General features: G+C 38.9%; 1 protein-coding gene across 4 annotated transcripts in view; it reads left to right on the top strand.

The window, feature by feature from the left end:
- The window catches only part of LOC126973495 (conserved oligomeric Golgi complex subunit 7), a 47703-nt gene that overhangs the window by 21499 nt on the left and 8247 nt on the right, over positions 1 to 17957 (top strand). For 3 of the 4 annotated variants that reach the window (XM_050820822.1, XM_050820823.1, XM_050820820.1), the window contains 9 exons: positions 1111 to 1257; positions 2574 to 2691; positions 4084 to 4244; positions 5157 to 5258; positions 7655 to 7784; positions 8681 to 8826; positions 14296 to 14430; positions 15255 to 15441; positions 16593 to 16763. In XM_050820822.1, coding sequence (XP_050676779.1) covers positions 1111 to 1257; positions 2574 to 2691; positions 4084 to 4244; positions 5157 to 5258; positions 7655 to 7784; positions 8681 to 8826; positions 14296 to 14430; positions 15255 to 15441; positions 16593 to 16763 — 1297 coding nt within the window. The remainder of the gene's footprint in view (positions 1 to 1110; positions 1258 to 2573; positions 2692 to 4083; positions 4245 to 5156; positions 5259 to 7654; positions 7785 to 8680; positions 8827 to 14295; positions 14431 to 15254; positions 15442 to 16592; positions 16764 to 17957) is intronic. The other variant, XM_050820821.1, reaches the window with a different exon arrangement.

The raw sequence follows: 17957 nt of genomic DNA, 5'->3' as shown, positions 1-17957 counted from the left end.
GGTCTTGAAATCTCGAGCGATTGCCAATTCCGTGGCCATTTGGAGGGGTAAGCCAAATTGGCTTCGAAGAAACTGGGCGTCATAAATAGAGCACGGCAATACTTCAAGCCGGCCCACATTCTAGCGCTCTACAAAGCGCAGGTCCGGCCTCACATGGAGTATTGCTGTCATCTCTGGTCTGGCGCACCCCAGTATCAGCTCGATCCATTTGACCGCGTGCAACGCAGAGCAGCTCGAATTAGCGCTCTGTGAACGGCTGGATCACTTGGCGTTGCGTAGAGACGTCGCTTCATAATATATAAACGTAACGTTTGGCGAATAAATAAATTTAAGTAGATATATGCAAAGAAATAAATAAAATAAAGTAGGTAGCGAAATTACTGAGCAAATGAGTCGTAACATCTTATGTCTTAAGGTGACGAGCGCAGTTGTAGTGCCGCTCAGAATTTTTGGGTTTTTCAATAATTCTGAGCGGCACTGCATTGTAATGGGCAGGGCGTTTCAATTACCATCAGCTGAACGTCCTGCTCGTCTCGTCCCTTATTTACATATAAAAAATTTAGTGATATATTATTAACTTATATAATTTATGCGTCTAGATAGTCTCTTGCTGTGAGACAACCGTTAAATAGAGCCAGGTTTAATTTACTTTAGTGTGCGTTACGTCTTACACTTAGTTATTTTTATTGAAGTAGGCGTTACTTTGCGGAAATCCATAATTATCCAAATGATTTGAGTTTTCTTTAGTGTTAATTCCGCCAATACTTGTCTCTAAACAATTCGATACGTGCTTCGCCTCTACTGAAGTTTTCAGTCTCGTACCAGATTTTGGCGACAAACTCTGCATGATCTCTCAACATGTCCTGAGGATGTCTCGTGTAGAGGCGAAACACGTGTCGAATTGTTTAGAGACAAGTATTGGCGGAATTAACACTAAAGAAAAACTCAAATCATTTGGATTACAGTTAGTTGTATAACACAAATTGTTGCGTGCATTGCTCGAAGTAGAGGTTAATTCTAAACTCAATTTTTTTCTACGTCTTCACAGCTGTCACATTCTATCCAGAGGTGTAAATGATCTAAGAATATTATTATTAAAACATGTTCCAGAACGCGGTGTCAGCTTTGCGGGAGGGTGACAAGTGGGCGGCGTTAGCCTCCGCGCTCGAAGAGGTCTTGGAGGGAGGGGCGCCCACGCAGAAGGACGACCTGCTGGAGCTGGCGGAACAGATCGAAGCGATGACGGCCAGTCTGGAGGTAAGTAGGTACGTCCTGGAAATGAAATGTGACGTAGAGCATAAGCATATGCACCTCTCTGAAGAAGTATTATCAATACTGACATAGATGAGCTTCACAATGTTACCATGATAAGAGTCGAATTTTCTTTTATGGAAAAGGAGGACAAACCAGCGTACGAGGCACTGGTGTTAACACCTCCGCCCACATTCTCTTGCAACACCAGAGGAATCACAAGAGCGTTGCCGGCCTTTAAGGAAGATGTACGCGCTTATTTTTTAAGGGACTTATGACGTATCGTCCCGGAAACAAAACACATGGAAGCTCATTCCCCAGTTTTGTAGTACGTGGAAGAAAGCTCCTCGAATATCGCACTCTGGAGGACCGCCACAGATCCAGATGGTGGGGATGATATCTTTATTTGTGGCATGTCGTGCGAAGGTGGAATTCGCCGACAGGAATCAGGTGAAACAGCTCTTTGGAATATTCCACGTGATAAATGCGGCAAAAGACACACAATGAAGCGACTTCTCTACGCAACGCCAAGTGATCCAGCCCTTCACAGAGCACTGGGTCCCCGAATCAGTTATTGTGTGAACGAGGGGAGGTTATTTCGGGAAGATGTTCAGGGCTGCATGCTTCCATCATCAGGAACGCTGGACTCGGTATGAATATACTCAAGTGGCCGTGAGGTGGTTTGTAGTCAGCTCCTTATCTTCTATGTTATCGCGGGAGTTAAAATAATGCGCCTAAAGAAGTCCATCGCGGAGTCCAATGGAGGCCCGGGCCTACGTGTTGGGATGGGATTATTTATTATGGTCATCGCTATGTCGTTCTTTGTTAAACCTGGAAAGGCGTCTCCTCATCGAGCACCTCAGTTCCACCATGAGGGTACTTTATTCTATAACTGTCTCTTTTTACTGTTACTCTTTCTTCGTTTCATCGACTTTTAAATCACAACTATGCTAAAGAAGCTTTCACTTCAAAAATTGCGTGCGTCCAAAGTTCACATGTCAGAGGTGAAACCTGCATTGTGCATGAAACTCTAAACTGCATATGAAGTCCTGGTACATGAAAGACATTACTATCACCTATTATGTTACCCTATTTATGTTCTGCTGGTGTCTATGTAGGAATACGTCGAGCTCATGACGTCAGAATATATGAACGTATACATAAGATAATCCCTTCTTTAACTATGATCGCCTGGTACGTTAAATCTTATGAATTTATGTATCTGTCTCTTTTTACTGTCGCTTTTTCGTTTCATTGACTTTCAAATTACAACGTTGCTAAAGAAGTTTTAACTTCAAAATTCTTGGAATACGACGTTGCAGGTATTAAGTGAGTCACCAGACTTTGCGAAAAAACGCACACAGTTGGAGTTGCTATACAACAGGATAGAAGCTGCCATCAGACCAGCTTTCATCGACTCCTTCACGCAGCTGAACGCGGGTGAGTTTTATAATTATTCAAAGTCAAACAAACTTTATTCAGTTAGGCTTCAACTAAGCGCTTTTGAACCGTCACTATAAACATTTCTTATAAATTACTAAATTTACCATATGTTCGTAAAAATTTGTGCTCGTGCGAAGAACATACGAGAAGCTCAACTGTCACTCTTTTCTTTGTAAGGTGCTGCATCTAATAATGATAAATATTTCATATAAAGTAATAAAGAATTAACTGTATATTGGATGCATCCACCTTTACAGCTTATATTCATTTTTTGTAAGAGGATGCGTCTGATATGAAACAGTATTATTGGTAGTTTGACGTATTCCTGTTAGGAGGTGATAGGCGATGATAGGTTATTTGTGATAATTTCAATCTACCATATCCCATCATCAACTGGAAGACGTTCACTGCTGGACCAAGGCCTCCCCCAAAGATCTCCACGGCGATCGGTCCTGCGATGCCCTCATCCAACGTATTCTGGTGATCATGTTTACATAAACTTTTCAGCTATGATATGGACTGTCCTTCGCTTTTATCACAAATTGGTTTGCATGTGCCTGCCTTAAATCGTCGGCTTAGTACTTTTTCTCCAATGCACATTTAATTCCATGTTATTTATTAAAAGCCATAATTATGGCTTAAACTCTCCGCTACAGCTAATGTTAATTATTATATAATAGTATTTTCAATATAGATAAGAACAATGATATCTTCTTTTCAAATTTTCTTAATTTTAAACAACAAATTTATATTGCTCTCCAAAATTTGTACATTCTAGATTTTTAAATATCACATGAATTTCGAAGAATTTAAGTAAATTTTAACTATTTTATTATATTTGTTTAATTGTCAGTGCATAAGTTACTAACATGTGTTTAGTTGGTAAGCCTTTATGAATAAATAAATAAATGAGCAGATCGTCGGTCCATCTTGTGGGTGGCCTGCAACTCTCTAAAGAAAGTGATTGTATGAAACGTGCAGTCATCAGACAGCTATAATCTTGTAAAAATCGATGATAACCGAAATTCACTACGTTTGAAGCAACTTTAACCAGTGGGCAAATGAGACTTAACATCTTATGTCTCAAGGTGACGAGCGCAATTGTAGTGCCGCTCTGAATTTTTGGGTTTTTAAGCATCCTAAGCGGTACTGCTTTGTAATAGGTAGTGCGTATCAATTACCATCAGCTGATTGTCCTGCTCGTCTCCTCCCTTATTTTCATTTAAAAAAAAGCTGTTCGTCTTCAAACTTATCCGGATTATACTACGTCGCCATATTTCAAACGTATGTCGAATCTCACCGCACGTTTCATACCAAGCTGTATTTCAATTTCGTCTTAGGTAGTCTCGCCTCTTATTACGTAGTATTTACATCCTCCTTGGTGCGTAGATCTGGCGAGCGTGTATGTACGCATCATGGCGGCCATGAGTCGGTCGGGGGGCGTGGCTCGTGTCTGGCGACAGGCCACCGTCACGACACAGCTCGCGCACTGGCGCCGCGACCCCGCCCTCCCCGCACTCTCATCGCTCACAATGGCCGCCCCCACACACGTGAGTACACCACAAATTCAAATTACACTCACACATATTTACAAACACATACATATATCACCGCACCCGCCGGCCAGTGCCAAGTCTCTTCAAACCTAGAGTCCATTGGACTAACAGATATACATATTAGATCGTTAGTGATCTTCTCTCCATCCAGTCTAGTGAGTAGGCGGTCCGAGGTTTGAGCCTCATTCCGAGACGCCCCGCGCCTGTGAGCTATATTTTCGGCCTCCAAGGCCCCCGCCCGGCTTCGCTGTAAAAGCCTTTAGCCCGACATATAGACCCCGTTTCGGGGCCTTCAATACGTAAATGTATTTTCCTCCTCTCGAAAAAAAAAACAAATTCAAATATTCAAACCTCACTTCTAGGATTAATACACAATTAAAATAGAACGGTTATGTCAGTTGGGAGAGCACTGGCACGGAACCCCAGAGGTCGTGGGTTCGAGCCCCTAATCGTTCATAAAATTTTGTTTTCAAAATTTTATTTGCGTATTTATCAATTATTGAAAGTCAAAAACTACCATCCATTCGAAAAAATATGTCTTAGACCTGAGAACGGGCGTACGATACTCAGCGGGGGTTTTTTTTAACCGACTGCAAAAAAGGAGGTACCCAATTCGTCGATATTTTTTTTTATAAAAATATAGTTACAATGTAAAGTCGTACAATAATATTTATTATTAAATAGTCTGCGGGCGGTCGCTCCATTCCCAATCTGTGGTATCGTTAGGAAAGTAATTAATGTCTTTAAACCACACGAGCGATTTTAACAATTCTCTTGAATTTAGTAATACATATTTTGTTTTGAATACTTTCTGATATCATACTTAGCCGAGTAGTAGGCATTATAAGTTTATGTTTGTTGTCAGACCGTGACAGCCGAGTTCAAGTTACGACGTTTTGTGTGCAGATGGAGTGGTTGACTAATGTTGTGCGATCAGAAACAGCAGTCGCAGAGCTACTGCGTCTCTACACCGACGTTCTGCTGTCGCTGGATCCGTCGCTGACAAAGGTGAGCTTCACATCACTCACTTTAATAACTTTAACTTTATTTCTCAAATATTACAATATAATAATAGTATTACAAGTTTAAAAAAAGTGTGTGTGTACGTATCAACGTAACTAAGCAAAAATCCTAAAAAATCATTATTCCTCCTGCTATCCTACGTTTGTACAAAGAACAATATTGTAAAAATATTGCAAAGTTGGCTGTGACAATTTATTGATTAATAACAAGGTTTCAATCCCATACGGCCGTATGGGATTAAACCCTTTGCCTGTTCTAATAATGGACGAAGAAAACAATATAAAAACAATATTGTAAAATACTTGCAAGGACCACTTTGATTATTAATTATTAAAAAAACGCATACGGCTGTACGGACTTGAACCCTTTGCCTATTCTAATAATGGACGTAGAAACCAAAAAAAAATAACGAATGTCGCAAACGTCAGAAAATTTTAGGAACCAACTTCACCCTGTTACTTTGTGTTACAGAGATGCGCGCGCATCTTAAAATTTCACTCTCATTATTTTTTCATTACGCGCCTAAAGAAGTGTAACTTCAAATGTGTTTCTTAGTTATATTATTAATTATAGTATGTACATCATTTTGTTCTATTGTCAATAGATTTTGCAGCGCACGCAAAAATACGTTTTTGATTTCACACCTTGTGTTACAAAATAGCAATTTTATTACGGATCCCTAATTTTGAAAAAAAAACATAGCCTATAGCCTTCCTCGATAAATGGACTACCCAACACTGAAAGAATCATTCAAATCGGACAAGTAGTACCAGAGATTAGCGCGTTCAAACAAACAAACAAACACTGCAGCTTTTTAATATTAGTATAGATTATTTACATATAATACAGACAGAAAAGACGGCTAAACTAGTATGAACTGTGTTTTACACAGTTAAATCAAATTATCAAAATGACATAAAATAAAATAAAAATACTGTCTAAATACATAAGTTAAATTAAAATTAAAAGAAAACAAAAAAATAACTTCTGTATGGTTTATTTTTCTTACTGAATTTTCAAATTAAAGATTTGACTTAAATGCGTATATTATTACCATGTATTGCAGTTCCTGCGATATCTCTAATATATAAAATTCTCATGTCGCGGTGGTTGTAGTTAAACTCCTTCGAAACGGCTTGACCGATCATGAAATTTTGAGTGCATATTGGGTAGGTTAATGTTAAGGGTGGTCCACGGCAAATTTTTATATTAATTTTTTTGACATTTTTTTTTAAATTTGTTCGATTATGAGTCAGCATTAAAAATACATACAACTTCAAATTTTCACCCATCCACGATCAACAGTTACTTTTGTATCGCGATTTTAATATCGGCAATACAACGTTTGCTGGGTCAGCTAGTAAATTATAAAATTATGACAGTGTAATTTGATTTCGTAATCTCTTATATACTACGAGCTGGTTCCCCCTTACCCCGCCCCTTGGGGCAAAAATCCTCGTCATACAAGTCAACTGTTCTTGCGCGTAGACAACTTCTAAGAATGGGTGTGTATGTTTATGTGCCATTGCAAGCTGAATGGGCATCTAGCCAGAATGGGTCTTAGTGAATCAAACCTGTGCAGATTCTGCTGCGAAGCGGCTGAAGACCCCATATACATCAGACATATCCTTCTGGAGTGCGAAGCCATTGCCAGAATCAGGCTGGGGTTTCTTAAAATACCTTCATTTAAAGCAGAGGACGTGCCCTGCCTGGACCCTCTGAGGATCCTACGCCTTTTAAAAGTAATACGTCTCGAGGATATAATTTAAATCTCGGCACAGTAACACGTTTCCTAGTTAGTAACCTCCATTCTCGTCCTTAACTTTTGAGTTGAGGGTAGGCGCGCTAGCGCAAGAAGGGGGCACAATAGATCCTAGGATTTAAGTCCATTGAGATCCCCAAATCATAATCAAAAAGACGTAGCTTGTCACGCACACTAAAGTAATATTCTTGGCCTGTTTTTATCGGTTGTCTCTATCTAGACGTATAAATTACCTAAGAAAATACGAGATGATATCACTTATTGAATGTCAAAAAACTACCACCAATTCAAAAAGGTATGCCTTACACCTGAGGAGAACGGGCACAAGAAACTGAGCGGGATTTTTTTTTTATAAAAATATGGTTACATTTTAAAATCGTACAATATTTTTTTTATTAAATAGCCTGTGGGCGGTCGCTCCATTCCCAATCTGTGGTATCATTATGAAAGTCATTTATGTAGCCTTTACCACACAAATGATATAAACAATTCTCTTGAATTTCGTAATACATTTGTTTTGAATATTTACTCAGATCTTGTTGTAAAATCATATACATAAAGGCCTTACTAACTCGACTTGGCCGAGTAGGAGGCATTATAAGTTTATGTTTGTTGTCAGACTGTGACAGCCGAGTTCAAGTTATGCCAGAGCCCCGAGGAAGTACTGGTGATGTTAGCTGACCTTAGGACCGGTATCGATGACTTCGTGCAGTCTATCGTGAGGATTATCGACACTCACGCAACCGGCGGTAAGTCACATACGGGCGAATGGCAATGTCATCATTCATCATCAGCCGGAAGACGTCCACTTCTGGACAAAGGCCTCCCCTAAATATTTCCACGGCGATCGGTCCTGCGCTGCCCTCATCCAAGGTATTCCGGCGATCTTGACCAGATCGTCGCTCCTTCTTGTGGGGGGCCTACAAACACTACGTCTTCGTACCACTACGTGGTCGCCATTCGGGGACTTTACTGCCCCAACAGCCATCTGCCCGTCGAACTATGTGCCCTGCTCATGGCCACTTCAGTTTGGCAATTATTTGGACTATGTCGGTAACTTTCGTTCTCCTACGGATCTCCTCATTTCAGATTCGATCTCGCAGGGAAACTTCGAGCATAGCCCTCTCCATTGCCCTCTGACCGACCATGAGCTTTCTCATTAGGCACTGGCACCATAATGTATGTATGTGAATTATGGTATGGCTAAAGAAAGAATTATTTAAATTTTTTATGACCATAAGGGACGAGTCGAGCAGGACGTTCAGCTGATGGTAATTGATACACCCTGCCCGTTACAATGCAGTTTCGCTTAGGATTCTTAAAAAACCTAAAAATTCTGTGCGCCACTACAACTGCACTCGTCGCCTTGAGGCATAAGATGTTAAGTCTTATTTGCCCAGTAATTTCACTAGCTACTCCCCTCAGACCGAAACACAGTAATACTGACACATTACTGCTTCACGGCAGTAAAAGGCGCCGTTGTTGTACCCACAATGTAGCCGCCATCCTGTGCAAAGGAGCCTGCCACTCTCAACGGGCTCAAAATGAATTTGCATTATTATCAGTGAGAAAGTTGCCACTTGTTCTGTGTGGCTATGGTTTATATATAGAATGTATTTAGTTTATGTATTTGTCGGTTTGTTAGCAGGAGTCCAGAAGATGAAGCAGATGAGTGAGGTCCGTGAGGTCGGGCGCGCCATCTTCTCTCCGCTGCGAGCTCTGCTGCCCGAGTACGGCCGCGCGCAGACGCAGCTGCTTCTGGCACAGCTGGATGACCAGGCGCTGCGACAGGTGACTCTGTTGTTACTCTCTCTCCCTCTCCCTGGACGCTCCCTCATGACTGAATATCGTGGTCGCCGTCGGCTCAGGATGCTGGTGTTGTGATGCATGATATGATCTGCTTCCATCCATATGTTAGGAGTCATCCGGTTCCGTCTTGAATCACAAGTACGTTGCCGGCCTTTGAAACTGATCGAATGTGACATAAAGCGGCCCATGGACATCAAGGTTTCAAGAGATACTCTTGCAACTAATTTTGGTAGGCTTCATAACATATATAATAGCTTTTAGGGTAAATGTAATACACTTTTATAATAAAGTTCTAGCCATCTTACATCTATAAATAAATTTAAATGTTTTATCAAAAATGGACAGCCTGAGACTAAATTATGATTATTTTAATAGCAATAGCAATGACAGTACAATATTGTATATTTTTATTAAAAAGAGTGCAAAAAATGAATGCTGGGAGAGTTTCATGCGCCGTTTCCTATCATTTGTTTTTGAAGCAGTGGTAGTGATAGAAGTGACATAAATAAGAATTCAAAAGCATTCTTTAGAATCCAATTATAATTCTCCATCCATTAGAGGGCTTGCCAGCACTCAATGGAGCGAAGCAAGAAAAAAAACCGAGTTAGGTTAGAAGACATCAGGAAAAGCACAAAGGTTCAAGACATACGAACAAATATCAGAAAATGGAAATCAGCTGGACATATGAGTAGAGGGAAGAAGAAGTGGAACAAAAAGGTCACAGAATGGTATCCTAGATATGGTATAAGAAACAGGGGAAGACCACGCCAAAGATTGGAGGACGACCTGGCCAAATTTGCAGAAGTGACCTGGAGCCGTTGGCAAAAACAGAAAGGAGTGGAAAAGGTTGGAAGAGGCCTATGCCAATTGGCAATCAGCTGAAGAGTACCTGGATTTTACATAAGTTATATATAAGAAACACGGACGAGTAAAAAAGAAGGACTCCGCGCCGTGATATTAGCAAGTGAAGCACCGTTATGATAGTGTGTGTGCGGTTACGGGGGATACTAGTTACACAATTTTTCTCCCTTAAATAATCATATATGGCCACAAATACTTTTATAGTATCGTTTTAACACTTTTTCACAACGACGGCATTTTTAAAATATTTTATTGAGACGCAAACTGATCTGTCACAGACGACGACAATTCTCATAATGGCCACCAATCGGCCTGTAGTAGTCTAAGTGTGTGCGTGGGGCTATGTATTTACACGTAAATCGGCTTATTTGGTGCTACGCTGTTAATGTAAGGTGATTACGGAGTCCTTATTTTTTTACTAGTCCGTGATAGGAAATTGTATTCTTTTTAGTTGAATAAAAGGCATTATTATTATTATAGAATGCAACTATTTTGAGAAAATAAATGCCATTTATGCCTTCATCCAGCAATACTGCTGTCGGTATTAGATCATGCAATACGGTCACAAGGAGGCAATAAGTTAATTGCAAATTGTGCAGTTGTGTTATGTGATGCCGGTGGAATGTCATGGAAAAACTCTGAGCACTCTCCATGATATATGCGGTAGAAGAGAGAAATCACATCTTTACGCAACGCCAAAAAATTTGGCGTATCAGAGATGACTTGATTGTTTCTCATTCTGACCACTCGTCGTTGTACTGATATATAAATATATTTATTTACCATACGGAGTGACAATAACATAACATATTGCAATAAAACTTGGTAAACGTCATGAAGCTATATCAGTTCGTACTGGGGCTTTGACATGGGGAGAAGAACTGATAAGAAACTCCCAGCCCATCTTTTAAATCATATCAAATCAAATCAAAATCAGTTTATTCACGTAGGTCACGGAAATGACACTTATGAATGTCAAAGAAAAAATATTTTTCTTTTTGAAGCTACCGCTACATCGTCAAGGCTTGAGCTAATGAGAAGAAGTAGCAAGAAACTCATTGCCACTCTTTTATATCGAGATTTACATTTAAGTACATGGATTTACAAATTATTTCAAATTACAATATAATATGTAAAATGTAAAATGATGCAACAGACGTGTGTTTCAAACGTTGACTACTTTCTTTTAAAATACTATGTTACTTAAGAAGATTTATTAGTTTTTGGCCATTCTTTCGATTGGCAAGTAATTTTTAGAAAATCTTTGAATGCAGAAGTACTAACTCTTAAAAATAACATAAAGTCTTCTTTCAGTATAATAGCCTATCTTCGATATTTAAGGTACTTTCCCTTCATGTCCCATAACTTTGGGACATCCTGTATATTCACACAATAACTTTTAAGAATCTGAAACCGAGTCTCTGGCAACAGGATCATCCTGCCACCACAAGCAGCGCCCGTTCACGAGCATGACGCATGAGCCAGCCATCGCCTCCCTCAACCATATTTTAGGGTTGGGGACGACCCGTCCCATGTCGCCACCTATAACAACTTAACCTATCTAATATTTTAATATTGCATATATCATAAAATTTTAGTTGGTCTGCGCAGAACCAGACAATAACCATGAAAAAGGTCGGCCCGACATTAACAACACAATTGGACGAGGCTGGTGTCACGAACTGTGATTATCGCAAGCAGTGGCCATTACATAAAGCCGGTACCAGATATAACGAAAAACAGTGAAAGAAAGATAATAAACGAAATAATGGGAGACTTATTTCCACAGGATGCAGGCTAGATTATTGCGCGGCGCCTATTTCTGCCGTAAAGCAGTAATGTATAAGCATTATTCTGTTTCGGTCTGATGGGTGCCGTAGCTAGTGAAATTACTGGGCAAAAGAGACTTAACATTTTATGTCTCAAGGTGACGAGCGCAATTGTAGTGCCTATCAGAATTTTTGGGTTTTTCAAGAGTCATCATTATCCTCTATATAATCTACTAAACTATAAGTAGTAAGTTTTCTTTCTTAAAGAAGCTTTAATGTATTTCTTGAAATTGAATACTATTGCAGTTGTTATTGTATGCGATCAGATAGAAGCTGGTAATAAACAGCACGGTACCTTAACAAGCTACTGATCTGATTTAAAAGACATTTATTTTGTCAAAATTGATTTCTTTTGTAATTCAACTCGAATGGACAGCGTTCGGGAAGCTCCGTAATATTTTCTCTATGCTAGAAGACGAAGGTTTTTAACCAGTGTGTGTTGCCAGTGGTGACTTACAGTCAGGGGCGTGCATTCCATATATGCCTTTAGGCATTGCCTATCTCGTTATGACAGTATTAAATAATATTAATAAATAGAGTTACTCAATATATAATAAAAATAAAATATTAAATAATAAAGTTCCATTAAGTTTAATTTACTTCCCTTATTCTATAACTTCTATTGAACACCGACGCATTCAATATTTCCTTACGCTAGAAACATACTACATTCGTACGGTAGGTAGTCCTAAAAATGCCTATACGACGCAACGAGTATTTCATAGATCTTATTTAGAAAAGTATTGGTCACAGTTAAACGATATTCAGCAATGTATGGGCGGCTAGGTAGGCATGCCTACTTACTTTTTGTAGCGAGATAAACCGATTACCCCACATCTGTTTCACTCCCTCCATATTAGGAGTTTATGGCTTTTTCGGTTTTTTGTCTTCATGAGTATCATTAGAGTAAATAGATATATTCATTGATTAATAAATAGTATTTTATTTTTATTATAGTTCATTCCGTTATTCTTGAAAAGTTTTACTGTGATAAAAAGTTGATGTGTGATTTGTGTTTAAAATAGGTATTCGGTTTTAAAAATATAATTAAAAAAAAAATAATTAGTGTGTCGGTTATGATATAGGTACAGGTTTCAATAATAAATAAGATAAAAATTGTTTCTTTTAATAGACCAGTACTTTTACGAGTAATGTTCAAGAATTTTTGATATATTTGTGTTGGTGAAATATTACCGTTCGACCGGCCCATAACTAATGTTATTGTAATCAAAACAAGTTACAGCCCGAAAAAACCGGCAAACGAAGTGGTAAGTTAATTTATATATATATATATCAAGTAGGTATAATAATATTATCTAGAAAAGCTAAAGGATAGTATTAAAATTATAATATGAACTATGAAGCCGACAGCGCTGTGCTATTTTGAGATCATAAGTTCCAAAAAACTATATAATTTGAGTCTTTATACGAAGGTCCTCTGATCTTCTTTTCTTTGTTCTTTTTCGAAGCCACAAACGTTTAAAAAAATATTACTTTATGTAGAGTTTTCAATAATAATTAAAGGTTTAAATGTCATAAATGCATGAAATTTTAGGTTTGACAGTGAATGATTGCAGTAGGGGTGTTTACCGCCATCTAGCGGTAAACACCCCTACTGCAATGAAAATGTGTGTAATCTTAGTTTAGAATTTTAATAACGAACAATTTTTGTTAAATAAACACTCATGCTTAGGCTATTGAGATAAAATAAGAAAGCAGTTTAAATAAGGTATACTTGTTCCTCGATTGACACAAACTAAAATATTAGGTTGACCATATGGTACGGAAACTACATGCGAAACACAAACATCTCCAGTATGTAGATTTCAAAACCTACCACTGTCAGATTAGAGCGGTTCTACGACTAGTTAGATCTACAGTTTTTACCTTGCTAGAAAACTAATGCTGCTTACAGTTCACAGACAGGTAGCTAATTATGGGCCTGATAAGGAAGCTCATGGTCGCTCAGAGTGCAATGGAGAACACTATGCTCGGAGATTCCCTGCGAGATAGAATCAGATATGGACGTCTGGCATTCCACAACCGCGCGTTTTGTTCGAAATTTCTTGCCTCGCACAGCCACTTTGTGGAATCAACTACCGGCAGCGGTCTTCCCGAACAGATACGACTTAGGGACCTTCAAGAAAAAAGCATAGTCCCACCTTAAAGGCCGGCAACGCATTTCTTGACACACCTGTTGTTGCGGATGTCCATGGGCGGTTGCCTCACCTCTCCCCATCCCGTGAGCCTCTTGCCCATTTGCCCTCTATCATATAAAAAAAAATATATGAGGAGATCCGTAGGAAACCAAAGTCACCAACATAGCCCAAATGATTGCTTAACTGAAGTGACAGGGGATAGGGCACATAGCTCGACGGATAGATGGCCGCTGGGGTGGCAAAGTGTACTAGACTGGCGACCACGTACAGTAAGACGCAGCGTAGCCTCCCACAAGATGGACATCGCCGGAATATGTTGGATTAGGGTAGTACAAGACCGATCATCATGGAGGTCTTTGGGGGAGGCCTTTGTCCAGAACTGGAAGTCTTCTGGCTTATAACGTTGATGATTTCTTTTGAATACTTTTTGACCGCTACGATAACAAAATATGTCAACCTGACAACAAGTTCTCCCTTCGATATTCTTGTTTGTGCTGTTTTATAAAGAATTCAATATATTTTTAACCGACTTCAATAAAGGAGGAGGTTCTCAATTCCTTCTTTATTTCCTCAGCGTATTTTATGTACTGATTTGTTTCCAGGAGGATCTGCTAGAAAGTTGTCGCGCCATTCTGTCGACAGCGGAGCGGAGTGAGGGCTGGCTGACGCAGGCGTACGCGAGAGGGAGACAGATAGCGGGTACGGCCGTTCTGCCGTTCTACTTGCCCGCGGTTGACGTGAGTGACATACCTACCATCTAGGTACTATAAGTGAAAAGAATTTACATATATACATCACGCTTGCTCACAGAGGCCAATTCTTGCTTCACGTAAGACCAGGCTTTGGAATGAGCTTCCTTCCGTGTTTCCAAGACTACGACATGGGTATTTTCAGAAAAAGGGCTGGCAACGCTCGTGTGACTCCTCTGGTGTTGCAGGAGAATGTTGGCGGCGGTGATTACTTAACATCAGGTGACCCGTAGGCTCGTTTTTTGCTGAGCGGCACTGCATTGTAATGGGCAAGGCGTATAAATTACCATCAGATGAAAATCCTGATCGTCTCGTCCCTTATTTTCATTAAAAAAATACAGTCCACTTAAATTCAAAATATACTAACCGTTAATTTACACATTCGCCGCAACAAATGGTCGTTTATCCTTCAAGTAACTTTAATTTTATGGAAAAAAAAAAAACAAAAAAAAAATCAAAAATAAATATTCGTAAAACTACAAATTACCTTAGTTCATAGTTACAGTGGTCGCACATTCTTGAGACGATGACAAGTGTTTTTATGTAGGTATATTATTTACAAGTTTAGTGTGGGCCACGCAAATATTAATCTACCTTCAATATTGAAACAATTTTTAGTTTGTTTATTTTATGCCTAAGATTTGTTTATTTAAGTATAATTTATGTTTTTGTTAAATGTGTAAGCATTATTATCCGTTGGAAAGAGCGGTCTTCCCTGACACAGGTTCTGCGAACTTAAAAGGAAAGTCCTTCAAATACTATTTACTAAAATGTTAAATAAATAAATTGTTGATTTTTTTTTTAAATTTCAGTCGTACGTCTCGGCTGTTCTGAACGTCATAACGTCTCAGACCCGCACCATAGAGGCCTCGTTTCTGTCGGCGGTGGCCAAGCGTGAGTCGGTGGGTGTCCTGAGCGAGTGGTTCCCGGGCACCTTGCTCCTGGACTCGGCCGCAGCGCTGATGCTGCAGTGGCTCACGGACGCTTACAAACACACAGGTGACTCAAACACTCCATCGTCGGTCAGCTACCAGTTACCAGTGGGAGGCTCCTTTGCACAGGAAGCCGACTAGATTATTGATATACGGCGCCTATTTCTGCCGTGAAGCAGTAATGTGTGAGGAGTGTTTCGATCTGACAGGCGCCGTTTCTAGTGAAATTACTATGCAAATGAGACTTAACATTTTATGTCTCAAGGTGACGAACACAATTGTAGTATCGCTCAGAATTTTTGGGTTTATCAAAGAATCCTGAGCGGCACTGCATTGTAATGGGCAGGGCGTATCAATTACCATCATCCTGCTCGGCTCGTCCCTTATTTCTTAAAAAAAAGTTATAAAATAGATATACAGGCTGTCCCAAAGTTATGGGACATGAAGGGAAACTACCTTAAATATCGAAGATAGGCTATATTACTGAAAGAAGACTTTATGTTATTTTTAAAAGTAAGTACTTTGCATTCAAAGATTTTCTAATTTTTAGAAAATCTTGCCTCGTCTGGGAATAGAACCGACTGAAATGTAAAAAAAACACCCCTACTTTTATGATGCCAATCGTAATAATGGCCAAAAACTAATAACTCTTCTTAAGTAACATAGTATTTTAAAAGAAAGGAACAACGTGAAATGAATGTTTTCCTACTTGGATTGGTACGAATAGACCGATTAGATGGCCGGCCAGATCCCCGGACCTTACACCATTAGATTTCTTCTTTTGGGGTTACGTGAAAGATATGCTATACAAAAAGCGATACGATAACGTGGGCGAGTTACAAACAGATTTTGCCATATCATATCGAGTATTCAACATAAAATGATAAGAAAATCAACAGGCAGCGGACTCATTAAAAGAATGGCGATTTGCGTTAGACAAGAAATATCACATTTTGAGCATTTAATTAATTAATTTACAAATTAAACCCACTTAATTGACTACTTTCTTTTAAAATACTATGTTACTTAAGAAGAGTTATTAGTTTTGGCCATTCTTTCGATTGGCATCATAAGAGTAGGGGTATTTTTTTTATATTTAAGTCGGTTCGATTCCCAGACGAGGCAAGTAATTTTTAGAAAATCTTTGAATGCAGAATTACTAACTTTTAAAAATAACATAAAGTCTTCTGTCATTAAATTTTTGTCTATCTGTTACAGAGGACAGTGACGATCATCCGATATTCGACCTTAGCGCGTTACTGTTGGATCAAGAGTCGCGTGACAAAGTAAATAAGGTGTCGCCCCAGATAGCGGGCCTGCGACGCGCAAGTGATCACCTAAGGAAACTAGCCAGGAACATTCTGAGGAACCCCGTCGACGTACAGCTTGGTAAGTGAGAAGTGAATTCAATTTTCACAAAATCACTCAATTTAATTCACATTGTATTTTTATTTAGATCATATTTTATACTTACGTCTAGATTATTATTGAAGTGAAAACTTGTTTAGCAGCGTTGAACACTTTTTTTTAAAAGATGTGTATAAAATGTTAAACTCGCGTCAGGTTACACGTGGCCTGATCGAAAATGCGTAAGACATTCGTTGAAATTGTGGATGAAAGTAGATAGTATTTTTTTTTATGGAAAACCTCCGCTCACATTCTCTAGCAACACCAAAAGGCATTACAGGAGCGTTGACGGCCTTTAAGAGCTTTTTTTAAAAGTACCCATGTCTTATAGTCCCTGATAGGCACAAGGAAGCTCATTCCACAGCTTGGTGGAATACCACATGAAAGAAATTACCTTGAAAACCGCACTGTGGAGGACCGCCACACATCCAGATGGTGGGGATGATATCCTTATTCGTGGCGTGTCGTGCGAAGATGGAAGTTGGCGGCAGAAACTAGTTGAATCAGCTCTTCAGAACACTCCCCGTGATAAATGCGGTAGAAGAGACACTATGACAGCTGTAAAAACGTCGAAAAAAATTGAGTTTACAGTTAACCTCTATTTTGAGCAATTTGCAACACTAACACAGAGTGACATACAAATCCCGAGTGTAAGACGTAGCTTGTCACGCACACTAAAGTAATAACCCTGGCATGATTTTACCGGTTGTCTAGCAGCGTAGGGACTCTATCTAGATGTATATAATATCAATATGTCAGTAGATGTCATATAGTAAATATTATAAGAGCAATTAATTATTTGTCTTGTCTAACGACACTGTTGATTTAAAAAAATTGGCACTTGTAGAGACTGCCGATAGAAGTGATAACTTAGAACTTTTTGTATTAAAATTTCATAATGTTTATATACAATTAAATTATATTATATTTATATAAACAATTTAATTTCAATTTATTTATATTAAATAAAAACACTTATTTCAACAATGCAGTGTATATATGTAATATATAATTTAATATTGACACACTTTTCACACAAATTATCTTGCCCCAAGTTAAGCATATATAGCCTGTTTTATGGGTTACAAGACAATGATATATTTAATACAATATACTTACTTAAACATAGATAAATTCATATAAACATACATAAATACATTTAAACATACATGACTC

This window comes from Leptidea sinapis, chromosome 29, assembly GCF_905404315.1.
Source record: "Leptidea sinapis chromosome 29, ilLepSina1.1, whole genome shotgun sequence".
Taxonomy (NCBI): Eukaryota; Metazoa; Arthropoda; class Insecta; order Lepidoptera; family Pieridae; genus Leptidea; species Leptidea sinapis.
The sequence above is the reverse complement of the archived record's forward strand: the minus strand, read 5'-3'. Positions and strand labels throughout refer to the sequence as shown.